Raw genomic sequence first — 17,375 nt, 5'->3', positions numbered from 1 at the left:
TCCTCTGTGCTTCTATGAATTTGATTAAAACATGGCTTTAGAATAAATTCAGATATAAGTGCACACATACATACTCTATACATTTTGAATCTTCCGTTTGTGTTACCCTGGGACTTGATAAAGGGGACACAGCTACAGATTTCACTGCAGTTAATTAATGTGTGGATTACCTAGAGTTGCTGAATGTAGAGAAAACAGCACAGAGTAGAAAATCCTAGGACTGGCTCGCAAATTGTTAATTCTGCAATGGTTTCATTATTATATACTCAAAAGGGCATTAATTTTTTTAACTAGAGAACTGGCATGCAAGTGACTTATTATTTTATTTGGATCATGATATTTATTTCTGTAGTCCTGTGACACAGAAAAGCATTTGGAAAACACATAGGAGTACATATGCACCTAGGTCTTCCTAAAACATCCCTTTCAACATTCCTTGCCTTGCTAGCATATAGAGAAAGGCTCTCCTAATTCATTTGATTGAATGCAAAGCAGCATACTTACACCTAAGATGTGCAAAATATTGACCTAAAGCACTTAAGGGACCTTATTGCTCAGTATTGTCCCCTATAAAATCCTTTCGATCAGTGTCTGTACTGATTCTGGACATACAGACTTAATTCTCCTCTGACACCTGTACTCATGCTATTTCCCCCACCCTGGAATGCCCTCTTCTTTTCTCTATGTATACAAATCCCATCTACCCTCCATGCTTCAAGATCGGCTTAAATGCCACCTGTTTCGTTTAACTTTACTACTCAAAACAGCAGGAAAAAGGAAAACAATAACATAACCAAATCAACTAGAAGGTTATTCCCTGAAGCCTTAAGAAAGATAACAAACAGGGAAAGACTGGATATGTCCAAGACGTCACCAAAATGATATCATAGGTTTATACCTAAAGACAGGACTTTAGGATATAATAAGAAAAGTAGTCTACATGTCTATGTAAATAAACACTTTCATTTTCAAAAAGATAGATACACGTATCTAATATGTACATATGCAAGCAATCGGTTAAAATGTTATCTCTAGGGAAAATTAACAGAGACTTCTTGCTTTTTATTGTACTTTCTCATTTATGTAATGTATTACTTTTGCAAAAAAAAAAATGCATTGTTTAAATGAGAGTTTGGCAAAAGGAAAATTGTGTTTTAAGGTTTAATTTTGCATCTCACTCAAAAAACCTGAATAAAACCTAAGGGGTAAAAATGACAGTCCACTTCTGTTCTGAATCCAAACAAAATGCCTACATTTCCGCTGATGTGAATTTTAAAATTCACAGGACCTATACATAAAGGAAACTACTTTGTACCAGAAAATAAACTGCAACTGAGCCGATTAGCAGTGACAAGAATATGTTTCCTGCATAAGCCAATTAAAGACACAAAGATACCAGCTCTAAGGTGTTAATAGCTAAAATTAGCAGCTCCAGATTTTATTTCAAAACCAAGTTTAAATGCTGTGCTTTGCTTTGTGCAGTTATCCTTAAGAGAAAAATGAGCAGAAAGGAAATGCGATAGAGGCTACTGGTAAAAAGGTCCATCCCCTGGTTGCTCAAGGATATCCAGTACCTTGTGAAGTATCTGAAACATAATAGGTACTTAATAATTATTCATGGAATAAATGAACAAACAAGTATACGGCATGCTTCAGAATGGTAATTAGCAAAAGGAAGGTATATATAAATATATGTGTGTGTATATATGTGTGTGTGTATATATATATGTAAAAGATATGAGATGCAGTACACAGTAATATAAAAACGTTTTAAAAACCACAATTATACAGAAATCTTGCTACATATATACATATATACAAGATTTGAAGTGTGCCAGGCTTACTGAAAAAAATACATTTGAAAGAATTTGGCAATATCCTACCGTGTAGTGAATTAAAGATTCTATTAAAAACTTGCTATTTAAAGGATTCTTAAATTACCCCTACTGTTTGTTCTGTAAATATAGACTTCTCTATAAATGACACCAATATTACTGCTAATGAGAGAGCAATACAGTAATTAGAATATCATTTGAATACAATGTCTTATTTCCTGTTGTTGTTCTTATTCTCCAATACCAATAATCCAAAAGAAGAGAAAAAATTCAAAGGTTCAAACATCTCTAGGTAATTAGATGTTGTTTATACAGCAATGTAACAGCAACCTCCCTGAAGACATGAACGTGACTTATTAGACACAATGTTTGTTCTTGCCCTTAAAACTACAAACATAACATGAAATTAAATCAATGTAAAGGCATAAAAACTTTTAAAATATATATCCTTTGCCAAAAGACTGAAGTAGTGATTTGAAGATCTCACGTACTATTTTTCTTCAAGTTAGCTGTAGGGCTTCTTTTTGGGCCTTGAAAACTTCAAAAAGTACTGGAGAGCTCTGAGAGTTACTGGTAATTGGTTTACAATCTAATTCAAATCTATTAGCAGTAAATTGGGGTTATGTTTGCTTCTAAAGGAGAGATACTTAGTGATCTGCACATCACAGAGCAAAAAAGTGATGTACTACACCATCTTCACGAAGAAAGCTATGGAATAACTCATTAGGTTATTTACCTTACTTAGTATTTCCATCCAAAAATGAGGATGGGTTTTCTCTTAACCAACAGTCTCTGCCTGTATCTCTTTCCCCTGTCCACTAGGACACAATGTGTGTATCGTACTGTGCTTAGAATAGCTACTCTTGAGTGTGAAGAGAGGCACCGTTCTCTGTCTAGCAAATGTTTATTCTGTTTTGTTTGTTTAGAGACAGGGTCTCACTGTTGCTCAGGCTGGAGTGTAGCGACTACTCACAGGTACAACTGCAGAGCACTATATCCTCAAACTTCTAGGCTCAAGTGCATCCTGTCTCTACCTCCTGAGGGGCTGGGACTACAGGTGTGCGCCCTTGCACCCGGCTAAATGTTTGTTATTTTGATATCAACCAGTAGTTATTTCCTAACTAGCTTTAAGAGTACTATTAAAAAAAACAGTGCATTCTCATGATAAAAATTCCCCAAATCACTGATAGGTATAAAATAAAATAAAAAAAAAATGGGTATAAAAATCCCCAACAGTACTGATGGGTTCAAAGGCTCCCTCTGAATTCTCAGGGCAAACCACCGATAACAATCTACTATGGACATTTTCCTATATCAGTACATAGAGCCTTGTCTCATTTTTAACAGTGCGAACAGCATGTTATTCTATAAATACATGAACATTTACTAACAGGTTTCTTTTTTGTTTCTTTCAAAGTCTAATAGTTCTGAATAAACAGGATTCTTATTGGTGTAAATTTAGATTATTTCTGATTTTTTAAAAATTGCCATTGCTAATTGTGTTGATAAACATCCTCGCATACTACTTTTGCATCCCAATGCAAATGTATCCATAAGATATATTTATATATCTAATATTTCTATAATACAACTTTTTAGAAGTGGAACTGCTAAATAAAAAGTCTTGTAAATATTAGTATTTGATAGTTGCTGCCAAATGTTCTGTAAAAGTGCTGTAACCAACAATTAATTTCACCAGTATTGTAGGCAGTTCTGGTTTCCTCTCCCTATCAAATTTTTGTTTTTAGTCTCATGGGCAAAAGATTAGATCTGATTTTTTATCTGATTAATAAATGAGTATTTCTTTGACTATAAATGAGGATGAGAATTTTTCACATCTTTGTTTGTTTGTGTGAGCTATCTCTTAATTTATTTAGTGGTTTCCCTAGAAGGTATAGTCTCAAAAACTAAGTGAGATTAGATGCAGTTTCTCTATTGCCATCTTTTCTGTGCCACTTAGGAAGCACATCAGCATGCAAGCAAGAGTAATGGTTTATAATAGGGATAACCCTGCATCTGCCCTAATTCACTGTTTTGTTAGAAATAAAAAATACTCAAATGTTGATCCTCTATTATTAGCAATAGATTTCTGGTGACATGCTTAAGTGACTCCAGTCTTCCATCTAGATTAGTTTAAAAAATAAAAAACATTACCTAAGACAGTACCAATGGCCTAAATAACTTTCTATTTTTAAATAATTTTTCTAGACTGCAAAGATTTTTTTTCTTCAAATACCACATCTATTTAATACTTACAAATGTGTCATAGTTTTGGCTGGGCATGGTGGCTCACACCTGTAATCCCAGCACTTTGGGAGGCCGAGGCAGGTGGATCACAAGCTCAGGAGTTCAAGACCAGCCTGGCCAAGATGGTGAAACCTCATCTCTACTAAAAACACAAAAATTAGCTGGGTGTGGTGGCAGGCACCTGTAATCCCAGCTACTAGGGAGGCTGAGGCAGGATAATCACTTGAACCCAGGAGGAAGAGGTTGCAGTGAGCTGAGATCACACCATTGCACTCCAGCCAAAGCAACAGAGCAAGACTCCAAAAAAGTATAATAGTTTTATTTATAAGTATGAATTAAGTCTAATTAGTTAACTTAAAAAATATATAAATTCAATCATTATAATTAGGTTAACTTAAATTTGGAGAAACAATGTAAAACTAATGTTTTATTGAAAAGATAGTTCCCATCAATTATTCCAAAACAATGATTGCCTTTGCCTATCAGGCAAAATTGTAAGAGTCAGAAAAGAATTCTCAAGCAAATATGTAAAATATTTAAATAATATCATAATTATAGCATAGAATCGGGCATTTAAGAGCAGAAAGGGTATCTATGCAACAGAAGATTTTTAAAGATTAAAAGTAGACTTATAGTAGTGTATTTCATAAAACTTACGAACCCACACATTAATATAAAATATAGAACTTCAATTGAAGTACTAGTAGGACAAATTCACAACTCCAGGTTTTCAAAATGCCCTGTAAATATGTGAACTTACGCACAGGAACAAAACAGTGTCTTACCTCTGTGGCTAGGCTCTGACTTGCACCGTTGTCAAGAAGAAACTTGACAACTTCCAGGTGATTTTCCTGGGCTGCCATATACAATGGCGTGAAACCATTCTGAAAAATAAGAAAAAAAAATGTTTGTCTGCAGCCTTCCAGAGACAATCTATTTTTCCATGGTACTCATGATTTATGCTCCAAGAAGTGCTCACATACAATAACTTTAATGATACTTTCATATAGATATAAATATTTATTAGAAAACCCAAGCACCATAGCTTAAGCTAAATTCCTAATCTGTGTAATTCAAAATTATATTTCATAATTCATAATTTGGGTATAGATCATAGTTAATAGTTCATAGTTAATAGTCCAAGTATAATTCAAAGCAATTTACCTACTTTAATAAGTCCACTCACTTAGTCATCAACCACTGACTGAGAGCGTACCATGAGCAAGTATTTTACTAGATGCTATGAGAATATGAAGAAAAACACATTTAGTCATTGTAGCTGCCAAGCATCAATTATCTGTTTTAAATAAACATGTAGTATTTTCACACAAAAGTAAGCATCTGAACTAGTTGAAACTAGTTCAGGGAGGAATTTATATTAATCTCAAATAGCTTCAAAGTTACCACAGATGTGATCTTTTAGAGCAAAACAGAAATGCCAATTTGCCTAATGGTATGATTCAATCTAATTCATAGTCTGTTTTTTGTAGGTCTCCTTCCTTTGTATTTTTTGTCGAGGTAGTTTTATGTTCAGAATACATATATCCATGCATATTATACATACATACATATGCACATATATTTAGTTTGTGTGTGTGTGTGCCTCTCTGAAATGTGCATCAATGCTCAAAGAATTTGGATTTAAGCAAATTAATATACATATTACATCTTAAGTTTCCTATTAAAAATATGTTGCATATACATTTGTTCTCTAGAAGAATGTATTTCATATCTATGAAATACTATACTATTTTAAAATCTTATTGCAAGATATAAGCATCAAACAATTTTCAAACTATAATAAATTGTTTTATTATTATTATTTTGAGACAGGGTCTCGCTTCATTGCTCTGTGTCAAAACAATAATAAAAAACCAAAAACAATGGAGTGCAGTGGTGCCATCACAGTTCGCTGCAGCCTTAATCTCCTGGGCTCAAATGACCCTTCTGCCTCAGCTTCCCAAGCCGCTGGGGCTACAGGCATACACTGTCACACCTGGCTAATTTATTTTTATTTTTTTATAGAGACTGGGTCTCCCTGTGTCACCCAGTATGGTCTTGAACTCCTGGGCTCAAGAAATCTGCCTGCCTTGGCCTCCCAAAGTGCTCGATTACAGGTGTGAGCCACCGCACCCAGCCAGTATATTCTTTTTGAATATACTTTTCAGAATGCAGTTCTATTTAACTGAATGTTCTAAAAATTTTATTGTATACATTATGCAATTTCAAAGAATAAAAGTAAATATATTCTAAATGACAATGTTACCAAATATTCAACCTTTTGTGATTCAAAAGGTTTAAGTTCATTATTATAAATATCAACTACTATACAATTACCTTGCTTATCCATAAGTTCAGCCTCTGGTAAACACACTGCTTTTGGCTTATAACTGAGAATTAGAAAGTAAGTTAAAAAGACCCTTCAGCAGATAAATGTGATGCCACATAACAAATCCACCATGGCTATGTACTTATCAGAGAGTTCCTCTATTCTACTTCCTCTATTTGGCACAGAATTGTAACAAGTTAGGTGATCTAGTTGCCAAGCTCAAGATTAGAAACACAAAATTAGAGGCAGTGGAATGCAACATCACATTCAATCTTCTTCCTTTTAAATTGTCTACCTGATAATATCTCTGGAGCCTGCTGTTACTCTGTTTTATCATGAAAGATTCTACCACATTTAAACATGAAGCATGGAGTACATGGAACACTGTGGGGGTGTGTGTGTGTGTGTGTGCGCGCGCGCGCATGTCCGTGTGTCTTTCATCTTTGTCCCTCCTCCCAGCGCTATGACGCTATGAGTGAAACTGAAAGGGAGTTTAGGATTACTCTCATCATATTGCTATTTTCTCATTTTCTAATTGGACTAAAATGAAAGATCATTACATCCTTAGTTAATTTAAATATTCTTTAAGCAACAAAACAAAAAAGAAAATAAAAGAAAGTCAAAACCAGTATGGCTTTTTCTCATAGCTAAACTAAGTGTCGATCTTCCCTCATCAAGTGCACTCTCTGAAAGCCGAAACTTCCAGAGGGCAGGTTCAGAGTTTTAGAAGTTTTGTTTTTTGTTTTTGCTTTTGAGACAGTGTCTCTCTCTGTCGCCCAGGCTGCAGTGCAGTAGTGAAATCTTGGCACACCACAACCTCCACCTAACAGGTTCAAGAGACTCTCCTGCCTCAGCCTCCCGAGTAGCTGGGACTACAGGTGCCCACCACGACACCCAGCTAATTTTTGTATTTTTAGTAGAGGTGGGGTTTCAACATGTTGGCCAGGATGGCCTTGATCTCCTGACCTCATGATCCGCCTGCCTTGGCCTCACAAAGTGTTGGGATTACAGGCGTGAGCCACCACACCCAGCCTTGTTTTTTTTTTTTTTTATTCCAAAATAAGCATTTTTCTCTCAGACATGAATATCAACAAGATATTTATGTCAAGACAAGTAATGCCAGTTCATTCTCAACTTCGAGATAGAGGTCTGCTGTGGTCCAAGATTGCCTAAGAAACACTAGTCTATCCACACATGTCTGGCTCTAGTGAGTGTCCACTGTTCTCACAGTTTCCTTCCAGAACCAACCATTTCAGGATCCATGAAGAAAGCCCAGACTCAGGCACTGGGTTTTAAGGTAATGCTTTCTTACAGACCTGGAATCTCTCGAGAATTATTCTTAAGAGGCACAACTCTGAAATCATTCCACATGCCGTGCTTTACAATGACAGAAACTGAGATGCACAGAATTAGGACTACTTAGAAATATTTGTAGACAAGAGTCACAGCAAGATACAGCCCTGTAATTAATTGTTTTCCTTTTCCACAATAGCCTTCCACCTTCTTTTCGAGTGCTTGCCATCCTAAGATTATTACCTGAAAGTTGGTCATTTTCTGAATGGTTACATACTTGCTTGTTTTTTGATTTTAAAAATATTTTTTATTGATATATAATTTGCATATCATAAAGCTCACCTTTTTAAAGTGTACAATTTAGTGGCTTTAAGTATATTCATAAAATTGGGCAACCCTTCCCACTATCTAATTCTAGAATATTTTCATCACCCCAAAAAGAAGCCCTACATGCCTTAGTAATCACTCCCCATTTCCCCCGAGTTACCACTAATGCACTTTCTGCCTCTACAGTTTTGCCTATTCTGGATATTCTATATACACAGAATCATACAATATCTGTCCTTGAATGGTCTGATACTATTTCTTTCATTTTTTTAAGAGAGAGTGATATGGTTTGGCTGTGTCCCTACCCAAATCTCACCTTGAATTGTAATAATCCCCAGGTATCAAGGGTAGGGCCAGGTGGTGATAATCATGGAGGCAGTTTCCCCCATACTGTTCTTGTGGTAGTGAATAAGTCTCATGAGATCTGATGGTTTTATCAATAGGAGTTTCCCTGCACAAGCTCTCTTGCCTGCCACCACGTAAAACGTGACTTTGCTCCTTATTTGCTTTCCGCCATGATTTTGAGGCCTTCCCAGCCATGTGGAAGTATGAGTCAATCAAACCTCTTTCCTTTATAAATTACCCAGTCTCGGGTATGTCTTTATTAGCAGCATGAGAACAGACTAATACAGATAGGGCCTTGCTCTTATTGCCCACCCTGTTGTGTAGTGGTGTGATTATAGCTCACTGCAGCCTTAATGTGGGCTCAAGTGATCCTCCACCCTTAGCTTCCTGAGTAACTAGGACTATGGGAATGCACTACCATGTCTGGCTTTTTTATTTTTATTTTTGTGGAGATAGGGTCTCACTATATTGCTGAGGCTAGTCTCAAACTCTGGCCTCAAGTGATCCTCCTGCTTTGGCCTCTCAAAGTGCTAAAATCGCAGGCATGAACACTGTGCTTGGCCTTCTTATGCTATTTCTGCTATCTATATTGATAAAATGTTTTTGGTGAGTGTTTCATGGTGGAAATTTCAATTTTATAGTAGTCATTTGTAGTGCATGGGTGTTTGTTTTATTTTGCTTTAGTTTTGGTCATCAGTGTCCACACACCTGTTTCCCTTTCAGGACAATGTCACCCCTATTTTCTTTCAGAGAATTACCTATTCCCCATTATGCAGGTAGGACTTGTCCTGGAATGGACTGAGACAAAGAAGCTTGCCCTTCATTAATCACAGGGTAGACACACAGGCAGGCTATCTTCTGTTTTCTCTTTTAGGTCCACCCTTGATTCTCCCTCTCCAGCTTTGATTGACCTGCAAGAACCAGGTTAAAGCAATCCTACTCTCTTGCTTCTCGCCATGTTCTCCCACTCTCCGCTCCAGCTATCAGGTTTCCAAAGCTTTCTGAAAGCTTCTTTAGCTTTCCATTCTCTGTGTTCCTCAACTAATTCCAACAAACTCCCTCTTGTGCTTAAGTTAGTTTCTGTTCCCATAATTCAAATAACATCCCAAATTACAAATTTTATCTTTCAAGAAATGGTCAAGACATGAGAACCCATACATACCATTTACTTATGATTCTAGAGAGAAAATCAGAAGTGTCATTTGGAAAGAGTGAACAAAAATATTGCCAACACTCCCTAGCTCAAAGAGGTTGAGGCACCATTAACTCAATGTGTTGTCATTAGACAACCTAGAGCCATAATTGTTTGCTGTGAAATAGCACGTGGGTTGGAGAATGGTCAGATTTCAAAATAAGAGGAAAAAGTACACCACTGTTTTTATAATTCCTAACTTAGAACATTTCCAAAACAAAGCTAGCTAAAAAGGAATATACGGGTGCCCAATTTGCATTTTCTTTTCTGTAGCAACAACAGATTAAATTCTCAAAAGGCAGAGCAGCTTAAGATGGAATGAGTATGCTATTTGAAGTCTGATTTTATCCAATATATTCAATACCTTCTGCTCTGAATGTTTATAGTGGTGCTATTATAAGCATGCAAATCTGCAGACTTATAATTTTGTAGATAGTACCGAGGCATGCTGTCTAATACACATCAAAATAAAATAATAAGTATTCCTATGACTTCATTTGGAGAAGGGTTTAAATTTCATCTATGAAATTTTTCTATTCATTCTAATTTTCTATGGCCAACCTCTGCACATCACAAAGTGCTGTCCTTAATTAAAATGTTAAGGTCATGGCGAAAGATTTGCATTGATTCATATATGTTACTAATTTTCGTGAAGGTCAGTTAGATTAGAGGTGCAATATAAGGTCACAGAGGCTCAAGCTGAACCATATCCAAAGTCCCATACTTGTACTGTCTAACTTTGTCAGGATCCGACTTTCCCACCATAGGGAATATCAGAGTACCCAGGAAGACCAAGGAGGAACTAGTTAACCTAAAGGGTCTTACCTTTACAAACGCCACTAGGAAAATCTGTTCATTTAAAACACTTTGGTGGTTAAAATATTATTGGAAACAGACTTTGCTTCTTTATAAATTCAGTTGGTATTTTATATTATAACGACAGTGAAGGAGGGAAGAGTAGGGGATGTCATTTGACTGTGCAGTTTGAGATTTTTCAATAGCAAACATTGTTAATCATTGTTGTATATCTAGTATAAAGTATTAAGGACTTAATAGAATTCTTTATAATCACAATTTAGTCAATTCAATTTCTTTCTTAGAGTAGGACTAAATGATTACTGGAATGTTAAGTACTAAAAGAAAGAGTTAACTTGTTAAGACCTAAGATCAAGGCAATGACAAAAATTACTTTAAAGTCTACAAATTCCTAGTTTATAGAGCCTTGGTTTATAAGATGAGAACTTTATATTGCCCAATGTCATTTTTATGTGTAAGATAAGGAGAATTTCTATAGTAAAGAAGAGTAAGGGGCTCTTTTCACACTATTTTGTATTGGCTATTAAATATTGCTTACAGGTTAAAATTTCATGTCAACAGAGATGCTGTCTGTCTTGAATATTAATATTTCTGTACTGTTTTATGTGCTGCTTCCTAAATGGAGTTGACATCATTCCTTGTTACTCTTTATAACAGTTCCTACTGAAGAGTTGTTACCAGGAATTATCATAGAAACTCCATTCCTCTGCAAGGTCATGTCATTACTTATTCCATCCACAGAACAATGCAGTTCAGAAGGCATATGAGGGCAGGTGTTCAGATGAAGGGGGAAATGCTTTACTGTGCCATGTGTGGCTGGTAATTCCAAGCACAACTGTAAGTAACAGGGAATTTCACATATTCTCTCTTACTACATCATCAGTGTGGAATGTGTACAAATTGAAATTAGAACTGATTAGGATTTTTTTTCAACTGCAGCTTCTCCCAAGCATTGCCAAGCCAGTTCAAAACTATGGCTAGTCTAAGCGTTAGCCAATAATGGATGTGATGTTTGAAAGAAGGAGGTCGATTTTTTCCTCCCTTGAGAAAATGATAAAACAAATGAAAATGGATTAAAGAATTTTCTCACTATCTCAGAGCTTAAAACTACCTAGCCATAATTCAGTAAAACATTATTGGGGTATTTTGAAAAACATTCATTTAAAAGCATGATGCTTTTAAATGACCAGTAAGCTGGTCTGTATCTCTCTCAAAGTACCATACTTGCTGCTCTTCAATTTTACACCATTCCTTTCTGGAAAAACGTTATTACTCCAAGGGAACTCTCCTAGGGAATCAGAATAATTGGCATAGATCATGTAACAAAAGTCCAACCACAGGGAACTAGAATGAATTTAGAGCAAATATACAAGAACCATGCAGTTGCAAGCACTGTGCATTTCCTTTTCTTTCACTCTGACATTTGATGGCATCAGAGCTATCATTGCTATGTCTGTAGTAAACAGGGGAGGAAGTCACTACAATTCTGTGAACCCATAAAACAGAGGAGACTCCCAATAACCAAAGATAATCAGTACTGGAAAAATCAAGTGCATTTAAAATGGAGAGCAAAAGGCCATAATAAATAATCTTTTTAAAGTTTGATTCAGACTTACTCTTAAAAGATAAAACTGGAAATTATAAAAATAGGCTTATATGATTTAATAAAGTGTAAGTTATAACTGGATTCATGTATAAGTTCTCAGAATGAACAAAGACTAAACCAAATGTTATTTTTCCCAACAAAATGATATATGTCGACATTCTTCACTTTTTAATTTTCATAGCACAAGCAAAAAAGACTGTCTTTTGGAAGAAGTATTTGCCATCCAGAGATCTCACTTATCTTTTTGTCTTCATTTAATCTACGTATTTTCAAATCATTCTTGTATGAAACAGCTGTCAGGAAATTATCCTAACTTTTCACATGCTTCCTAGCCTAATGCTGCCAGAGTACCGCGTACCCACAGCTCAACTGTGCACCCAGAAGTTCTCCAAATCATTTTCTTTGACTTCAGGAAACTTAGTGTCTTTGTCAAAACTTGCAGTTTTGTTCTGCAATCAATTTGTTCAATATCTAACACCCCTGGGGAGACACTGACAAATAAGGATGGAAGTCAGCATTCGACTGGAAGGAATGTTTGAGTGGGAACCAGTTTTAAATGCGGTCATGTTCTTAGTGAATATTTTTGAATTACGATGATGTTTGCTTTCCTACATGACCTGCCTGTGGAGACTCAAATAACGAATACTTGAATAATGAGGACCTATATTTTTAAACAAAATAAAGCAACGTTAATTCTTCTAGATTCGAAGTCTGTCAAATGATAACCTGTTGGTGTTCCTCTTAGAAATTCATGAAAGACCATGAAAGATTTATCGGAGGACCTATGTTCATTATAAAGAATCTGAAATTTTTTAAACTTGAGCACTTTTAAAGTTCCTTCTGCTTGTTTTTAAAAAGATCGAACCTAAGCTAGCATCATAAAATAGTGTAAGACCCTGCATTACAGATACCCTTTAAACATTTGTATCTATGACTAGCATCTTTTATAGACAGACCGCTTTAAAAACCTCTCTCTCACATATATATATATAACAAATGAAAACACATATGAATTTAAATAATCTGCAATAATTTAACTTTTTTTTTGAGACAGAGTCTTGCTCTGTCACCCAGGCTGGAGTGCAGTGATGCAATCTCAGCTCACTGCAACCTCTGCCTCCTGGGTACAAGTGACTCTCATGCCTCAGCCTCCCAAGTAGCTGGGATTACAGGCATGTGCCATGACACCAGGCTAATTTTTTTGTGTTTTTATTAGAGACAGGGTTTCACCATGTTGGCAAGGCTGGTCTCAAACTCCTGGCCTCAAGTGATTTGCCCACCTTTGCCTTCCGAAGTGTGCAATAATATAACTTTTTAAATATAGTTCTTAAATATTGTGTTCTTAGAGAACATGTGAACTAAGCAGTCACCTGACCCAAAGAATATTGCTTGTAAATGATAACAAAATGGCTACGGCATGGAATTGTAGACTTACCTGAGATTGTGCATTGACATTGGCTCCATTTGTAACCAAGACTTTTACTACCTCTGCTTGTCCAGCCAAAGATGCGATGTGCAATGCTGTGTTTCCTTTCTGTGAAATGAAAGTCAAGATTTATCAACTCATCGACCTTTTGAATTTTTCTGTTCTTCCCAAAAAGAACACATTTGACAAATACCTTATGAGAGTTGTGCCCCCATTCTTACTGAGGGCTGAATCCTCACAGAACATGGTGAGTGGTACAAAAAGCATTAGATATGTGATACTGACCTTTGTAGCTGCGTCCACATTGGCTTCTCTCTGTAGCAGCTCAGATACAACTTCTACATGGCCTTCTTTGGAAGCAAGATGGAGAGCGTTCAACCCATTCTGATTAAAAGTAAAGGAAAAGCTTTACTCAGCAGGCTGAAAATAGAGCAGTAAACAGTCTACCAAGGACTCCTGAGCTATTATAATGTCCCACCTGATGACCACTTGCATGTGTGCAGTGCAGGAACTTGTATCTTGAATTAGGAATCAAAGTACTTGAAAACTAGATGGGTTGTTCTGTTATCACTGTTTACTAAATTTTAGAAATTAATTATTAAGGGACATATGCCGACATTTCTGAATGTTCCTCTAACAGGGAATAATTTGACAATGACAAGCTGATAAAATTCAACGGAAAAAAAAAAAAACTCACAAAAAAATAAAGTCTTTAAGGACTTTGAAGTCTGGATTTTTAGAATTTTAAGTAAAAAATTCAATAATAACTCCAACTAACCTGATTGCAAATGTTGATGTCAACTCCATTTTTTATGTAGTCGAGGGCCTTTTCGAGGTGTCCAGCTCTAGCTGCTCTTAAGTAACTTGCATTGGCATCAGACTAAAATGGAAAAGAAAAACATTTTGATGAAAAATGAAGGTAATATGCATGTTTATAAACTATCCAGCTTAAGGTCCAAACGAAAATAATTGAACTTTTATTTCTAACAATGAAAATATGAATAAAAGTTCTTTGTAAAAAGAACCAAGAAAAGGACGCATTTTTTAGAAGTTAGCTTCAGGGGTACAATGTTATCCCTTGTGTGATGTCAGAGTTCATTCCGAATTGAGAGAGAAAATTTCCTGTAATGTACAGGCACCTTAAACCAACACACAATTTCCAGAGGGAAAAGAGAAATTCTGTAAGTTATTGATAATTACATTATGAAGACCCCACTATTTTCCTGTAGGAGAAATGTAACATCTATTCCTTTTATCCATATCTACCACAGCAATTTTTTCAATTAATAGATTCAAAATGGCATCCTTCTTCTTCTTCTTAGAGGCAGTGTCTTACTCTGTTGCTCCAGCTGGAGTGCAGTGGTGCAATCACAGCTCGCTGCAGCCTCGAACTCCTGGGCTCAAGTAATTCTTGGCCTCAACCTCCTGACTAGCTGAGACTATAGACATGCGCCACCATACCAGGCTACTTTTTTAGTTTTTAGAGACAGGCGTCTCGCTATGTTCCCAGGCTGGTCTTGAACTCCTGGCCTCAAGCAATCCTCCCACCTTGGCCTCCGAAAGTGTTGGGATTATAGGCATGAGCCACCATGCTTAACCCATTTTATGTTTTACTTAATAGTCTAAGCCCGAAATTTGCAGGCAATGATGTTCTACTGGATTTTCCTACAGTACATAGCCATATGTTGGAGCAGCAGCAGAAAGGAAGAAATATATATAAAATTTTAAAACAAGATGTGTAATTCATCACTGAAAGCTCGCAACTTTTAACTACTGCTAAACTCTCACATCTATAATTTCATAGTTGAAACCACCTGCTATTGAAATCTTTGATAGAAAGATGGTGAGGGGAAAGACACTGCAAAGCTGGGCCTGCAAAATCTGTAATGAAGTATTGCTTAATACAGTACAACACAAAAGCAGGTTTTCCTGAAAGAGCAGCTAGATACATCTTGTCACCAGTTATAAATGCAATCATGCAGGGTATGGCTTAAAAGAGAAAAGTGTCTTCTATCAGCCATATGGTAAACACTGCCTTCAAAGACTTTGTGCAAATGCCGCCTCATCTGTGAAGCCTGCCCAGACCCCCCAGGTGGAGTTTAGTTTCTCAGTGCTCCCAGTATTAATTTCATTGAACTCTCTTTGTATTTACCACACAACATCACAGATTTTGGTATACCTGTCCTTCCTCCACCCTAAATTATCAGCCCCTTCAGAATATGCAGAGGAGGCAGATTAAGGAGCAGGCAACTGGAAAGCGGCCAAGATGCCAGTCTTTAAGACAGGAATGCTAATTCTTTCATGGAAATGTAATTGAGAAGAAGAAAATTCTACCCCTCAGAAGGGTCTTTGGTTCCAGTGTGGGTCAATTCACTAAGAGTCAACTTGCTCAGAACCTCAGAGGCGAGGCCACTGCCTCTGGAGTCACCTGCCCCCTTCTCTTTTACAGTAGTGAGCCTTTCTCAATCACTACTGTGCCTCTAAATTGAGGCTTCTCAGCCTCAGCAGTGTTGGCATTTTTATCTGAATAATGCTTTGCTGTAGGAGACTGTCCTGTTCATTGTCCAATGTTTACCAGCATTTTCTACTGACCAGGTGCCAGTGGTATCCCCTATTTGTGATAACTAAAAGTGTCTCCAGAATTGCCAAACGTCCCTTGGGGGAGGGGGGCAAAGTCTTCCTAGTTGAGAACCACTGCTTTAAATAAACAGTAACCCAACTTACATAAAGATTGTACGCTTAAGGAGGCTTCACTCTTTGGCCTGTTTGGGTTGCCACAAGCCTTGACTCGGCACAAGGCAATGTGACTCCATGTGTAATCTTCATCTTACTGTTTCCCCTGCAACTGGAAGCATTCTTGGCATATAGCAAGTGCCTATAAGTGTTTCGGGAATGAACGAATCAACAAACAAGTAAATTGGGTGGAAATAACTATTAATCAAATTATTGCCTGGAATAATACAGGAGGCTTTATTAGCAGCAGCAGCAGCAGTTTAAGTTGAGAATCTGATAGATACAAAGGTGAATACCAGATAAACTAAGTCACCGAGTCAGGCGTCTGAGAGCACACATAGCTATTACTTAAAATAACATAACATTGGAATTTGAGATAAGCATGAAAATCATTTAATCAGAGCAGAGGTTTAGGCAGATCATAAGAGATAAAGGTTCAAGTTAAACCAAGGACAAATCAAAGTTTCTGGGGATTTAAAGAAAAACAGAATGCAGTTTTTAAAGAGGTTCACTATTTAGAGGTTAGTTTTTTGTTTATAAGTTCAGTTAGAACTAAATTAGCTACGCAAGGATGGCTCATTGCACCATAAAATATCATCTTCTTTGTGCCTGTTCAATGACTTATCAGTGAATTTGCCCAGAAGGGCTCTGATGCCGTTCTGGGAACAAATGACATCAGTCTGCCTGGATATTTCAACTGCCAGAGATAACAACTGTGAGTTAAGCATCCCAAACTCCAATGTGGAGTGCATAACAACAGCAGCTAAAGAAGTTAAAAAAGAGGTGTTGGAATTCAAGAAGAAAAGCCTTTGAATTGATCCCTTATCTGGAAAGATTTAATAATTCCATACACTGTCCAATTTCCTCTCAAGTTTCCTCAGAATTTTCCCATCCAAACCTCTAAAACAAAACAAAATCAGTATAAAACAAATCTTTGAATTCAGTGGTTCTCTACCTATTTGGGATCTGGATTCTTCCGAGACTAATAAAGGATGGTGAATGAATTATCTTCCTTCAACAATTGCACACCAAATCTACATCTGCATATACAATTTGCACATAATTTCATGTGGCTCAGGAACGCTAAGCCTGCTCATGAACTTGCATTTAAGAATTCCTGCTCTACTGATACAAATTCTCTGGTGGACACCTTCATTATATCTATTTCATTCAACGATCCTGATATCAAACAATTCTCTGAGATAGCTAACTGATCACCTCAGAAT

The 17,375-nt window shown here is 36.6% G+C and overlaps 1 protein-coding gene across 11 annotated transcripts in view; it reads right to left on the bottom strand.

Moving 5' to 3' along the window:
- The window catches only part of ANK3 (ankyrin 3), a 703,328-nt gene that overhangs the window by 233,455 nt on the left and 452,498 nt on the right, over positions 1–17,375 (bottom strand). For all 11 annotated transcript variants that reach the window (XM_007963375.3, XM_073019120.1, XM_073019128.1 and 8 more), the window contains 4 exons: positions 14,195–14,296; positions 13,702–13,800; positions 13,426–13,524; positions 4,868–4,966 (listed from right to left, as the gene is read on the bottom strand). In XM_007963375.3, the coding sequence (XP_007961566.2) occupies positions 4,868–4,966; positions 13,426–13,524; positions 13,702–13,800; positions 14,195–14,296 (399 nt within the window). The remainder of the gene's footprint in view (positions 1–4,867; positions 4,967–13,425; positions 13,525–13,701; positions 13,801–14,194; positions 14,297–17,375) is intronic.

The sequence above is a fragment of the Chlorocebus sabaeus genome, chromosome 9 (genome assembly GCF_047675955.1).
Source record: "Chlorocebus sabaeus isolate Y175 chromosome 9, mChlSab1.0.hap1, whole genome shotgun sequence".
In the NCBI taxonomy this organism is placed as follows: Eukaryota; Metazoa; Chordata; class Mammalia; order Primates; family Cercopithecidae; genus Chlorocebus; species Chlorocebus sabaeus.
This window is presented reverse-complemented; position numbering and strand designations above follow the sequence as displayed.